Source organism: Gavialis gangeticus, unplaced genomic scaffold (assembly GCF_001723915.1).
Source record: "Gavialis gangeticus isolate Ggan-Ray unplaced genomic scaffold, GavGan_comp1, whole genome shotgun sequence".
NCBI lineage: Eukaryota > Metazoa > Chordata > Crocodylia > Gavialidae > Gavialis > Gavialis gangeticus.
This window is the reverse complement of record NW_017729028.1, coordinates 28,736,745-28,741,120: the sequence shown is the minus strand read 5'-3', so window position 1 is coordinate 28,741,120 and position 4,376 is coordinate 28,736,745. Positions and strand designations below refer to the sequence as shown.

At 42.0% G+C, this 4,376-nt stretch overlaps 1 protein-coding gene across 1 annotated transcript in view; it reads right to left on the bottom strand.

The window, feature by feature from the left end:
• Positions 1–430: 430 nt before the first annotated feature.
• Positions 431–4,376, bottom strand: part of RAB10 (RAB10, member RAS oncogene family) — a 41,831-nt gene continuing 37,885 nt past the window's right edge. The window contains exon 5 of the mRNA XM_019520864.1: positions 431–3,743. Within this exon, the coding sequence (XP_019376409.1) occupies positions 3,660–3,743 (84 nt within the window). The 3' untranslated portion in view covers positions 431–3,659. The remainder of the gene's footprint in view (positions 3,744–4,376) is intronic.

Below are 4,376 nucleotides of genomic sequence, written 5' to 3'. Positions count from 1 at the left end.
CAGGAGTGACCAGGAATAACGGTCACAAGCTGGCAGAGGGCAGGTTTAGGCTAGATATCAGGAGGCGCGACTTCATGGTCAGGGCAGCTAGGATCTGGAACCAACTTGCAAGTGAAGTGGTGCTGGCTCCTACCCTGGGGGTCTTTAAGAGGAGGTTAGATGAACACTTTGCTGGGGTCGTTTGACCCCAGTACTCTTTCCTGCCATGGCAGGGGGTCGGACTTGATGATCTGCTCAGGTCCCTTCTGACCCTACAAACTATCTCCAAACAGCACGACTTGCCTTCTCTGCCCCATCCCTCGAGGAGTGACCACTACTGCTTACCCTCCTGCCCCATCACCCACCTCCAGATGTGTTACCAGCGCCCTCTACTATGGAGCAGGCTTAACCAAGTCAAGGGACTATTGAGTACAGCTTAGGAAGTAAAAGATTCAAGTTTATAAAAGCTTTTATTTGCTCACGGTATGACCGAGGGGACAGCGCTCTTTTATACAGTAAGTGGTACAAAAGAATGGTTGTAAATGAACAGCCAGAGTGGGTTAGCCAAACAAAAAATTTAAAGTGTAATTAAAATATTGTAAGCAAGGTAGTTAATGAGCTTAGACCTGATCACAGCCAGAACTTCCAACAAGGCTAAAAACTGCACTGCCTGTCTCAGACTCCTGAGGTCTTTGCCACCGACTACTCTGCTACTGCTCACAGCGCTGCTGTCTTACAGCCGAGGGAGAAGACTGGGGCATAAATCATTCAATGTTTAAAATGCTGTAAAGGCAACTGGACAAATAGATTCCATTTCAAGTTTTAGCTTTTGATTAGGAATTTAATTTTTTTTTTTTTTTTTGCTATGGCAAAAATTGTAAGTGAAAGTTAGCAGCGATGCTCCTCTGGGGGCTAGCTATGTTAAAAAAAGATCACCCCTCCACTGGTACAGGCTACATTGTGTGCAGCGGGATTAATTGGTGCCAGGGTAATTAAAAACTACATTTGGACTTTGTCGCTGCAGAATCCAGAGAGCTCCCATCACTGCCTGGAAGGGGTCTGTGGAAGTCTCCTTTTAGACCATCAGACTTTACCCTCAGGGGCAGGAGTGGCAGGGGAAGAGAATGGGTCCTCCTGCAAGTATGCGACTCACAAGCAGTTTGGGAGCTGGCAATAAAAATTACTACACATATCCCAAAAGGATTATTTCGCTTTAGCAGAGGCGCATACGCTTAAGGCTTCTTCCTCCATAAATGTGCCTCACACTCCACAAATAAATGAAAGCCAAGCCGCACAGTTGGAAATCATGTTTTTATATGAACAGAAATAGACCGTCTAGAAATATTTCAGTTTATTTAACTTGTTAAGTAGAATATGAAACTGAATTTGTAGCTAGTAGTACCAGAGAGTGGACTGTTCTCCAACTGCTTGGTGTTTTAACGAACACAGCTTCCACAAAGGATCCCAACAGACTTGCACAGGAGAGGCAGAGCCCCACGAAGCAAATGAAAAAGCTCATGGTCTAGACAGAGATTATACAAAAATGGAAGTATACTCCATTTTCCCTTTTTTGATAATGTTAGAAAGTGCAGATTTAACAGAAAGGTAGCCGGATTCTCTCTATTTACAAAGCTGATCAATAGGCGAGAAACAAAACCATGTCAAATTTAATCCCTTAGAATCCCAGTTCCTTGCCTTTACCTCAACAGCCACTCAACTGGGAAGGGTTAACAGGTAGAGAGAGACAGAAAAAAATAAAAAATAAACCACACCACACATAGGAAGAGGGAGACATCAGTAAAGTTACTACACAGAGCGGGTCAGAACAAGGAAGTTAAAAACACTGTAAATTCATTGAAGTCAAGTCAGGTCATTTGTTGTTACTAAGTGGAGGAAGATCAAGAAAGCAAGTGCATGAGTCAGGCACAAAACCCGCCCAATTACGAGAATTAGATTCTGGGGTTCCATTTACAATTGTTTCTTAGCAGAGGAGTCCTCCTACAGTGTGTACAGGCAAGCCAGGCGGATGTTAAAACGCTGTCCCTGACAAGACACCCAATTCAATAGGAGCGGTCTAAATCAGCCCGGTGTTCTTCAGCCCCTTCGCTGCTAGGAATGAATGAAGCCATTCAGCTATTTAACACACAGGTGTCTTATTGGGACGCTAGTAGCGTAGCTAGCAGGTCTTTATCTACAGAGGAAGCAGAGAGGCAAAAAACTGGAAAAGCAAGTTAAATACTCAGGGGGGCTGAAAAACACAGGGATGCTGATTCTCTCTCCCTTCTGAATCACCTGTGGTCTTCCAACAGGATGCAAGTGAGGTCAAGAATGACCACAGCAAAGTACAGATGATTCTTATTTAATATACATTTTCTTTTAAACTTAACACTGGGAAATGGAAAAAGTTTCAGGGAAGCAGTAATTCAACACAACTGCCAACTCTGTTTTTTCTTTCTTTAAAAAAAAAAAAATCTATTTACTGAACCTCTTACTAGGCTACCAAATGACTCATTGGAGCAGCTAACAAATCAAAAGAACTTTTAAGTTCAAGTCAACTGTTGTCAGTTTGGGAACGGCATGTTATATTCATACACATAGAGCAGACAACCACATCACCCTCCATAGAAAACTAGTGCATGCAAACAACTCTTCCATATCATAAAACCCAATGGCTATGCAGGAGGAGAGAAGAGATACTAGTGAATTGACATTGGCTAGAGGGAAATTAGTAAGTATCTTTAACATTTTATCTTGAAAGCTAAATCAGTGCTTTGTATTAAGTTTGGCAAACTTACAAGGTTGCCGTCTTTTTCATTAACACATCACACCATGAAGGAAAGCAAATAAAAGCAGCATGCAGGCAAAAAGAAAGAAGTTGCGGGGGAGGAGGGAAGTAAAATTTAAAAAAACGGCAGCGGGAACAGTTCTGAATTGCTAAGTCACCCAAGGGGAGACCCAGCACATTAAATGCAAGTTTTTTGTGGGTTTTTTTGCACCACCCTTTGTCCTTGATGCATCATCACACCAACAAATCACAGTAAAGCAACCACAAAGAGTTCGATAATTTAAAATGGTCAAGTATGGATGTATAATCAAATCTCCTGCACATGCTTCCACCAGAACAAAGGAAAAAAAAGGAAAAAAAAATGTTCCTTTCCACATAAGGCACAGGACAAAAAATAAACCCCATTTACATACTCAAGGCAAAAATGAGTGTTTTCCTGGCTCTTCTGCTGATGCCTGTCTATAGAATATGGTGACTCAAGCACATAATCTATAACAGAAAATTCCACTGTTGTACCAAAGAAATTGTTAATTCTAACTTTTATTCTTATACAATTTGCAGAGTAGAGTTTAAATGATTGCTATAAGTTTTAATGTGAAGAGCAACGGGACTATAATACAACCAAAATGTAGTGGTGAGTTGAGCAGGGACATTAAAAAAAAGTGAAGTCACGGACATGATATTTTTTTTTTTTTTTTTTTTTTTTTTTTTTTATACACTTTGTTGAGAAAATTATAGTCAGCAAGCTGTCCTAACCAGAAGAACATGGGGATACTGGAGCTCTGTTAAGATGAGAAACAAAACATTTGTTTAAAGGTTAAAAATGGGCAGAGTGGTTTGTTTTACAGCGAGAAAAAAGGGGTGGTGGATGGCGATTGGTGATATAGGAGAACGTTCAGCAACACTTGCTCTTCCAGCCTGTCACTCCACTTCCACTGGTGATATCTACATTTTCACTGTTGGGCTCTTTTACAGGGGTCTGTAGAGAAAGGAGAAAAAACACAAAAATGAGAATTAGACCACTGATATTACGAAGTAGGACAGACAAGCAGTGCAAGAGTGATACAAGCTTGCAGAAAGCTCTGAAATCAAAAAGGAAGTCTAGAAATGATGTGGACCTAAACCTCCTCAGAAATGTGGAGATCTTTGCATTGATGCTTCTTGGCAAGCTGATCCAGGACCACCGTATCTGAAATCCAGGCTCTGGATGTTTGCAACAAGCTTTACAGCTTGGGCTCAAACTCCAAAAAGAAACCTAACCTGGTTCTAGCCCCTAAGTTTGGGACAGAACAAAGTTTAATCAGTCACACTAACAAGTTGCAGGAGAACTGAGATTTAGCTGGGACTTCTGACTACTTATTCAGTAGCCGAGCGTTTTAGTAACTTAGAACCATGATCAAATTCCAGTACCTCACTGTAAAAGGGCAAATAAAATGGTTGTGGGGCTGGGGAACAACTTGTGAGGAGAGGCTGAGGGAACTGGGCTGATTCAGTCTGAAGAAGAGAAGACCAAGGGGGACAGAATAGCAGCCTTCACCTCCCTGCAGGGGGCTGCAGATAGGATGGAGCTGGACTGTTGGGGGGGGGGGGGGGGGGAGATGACAGGAAAAGG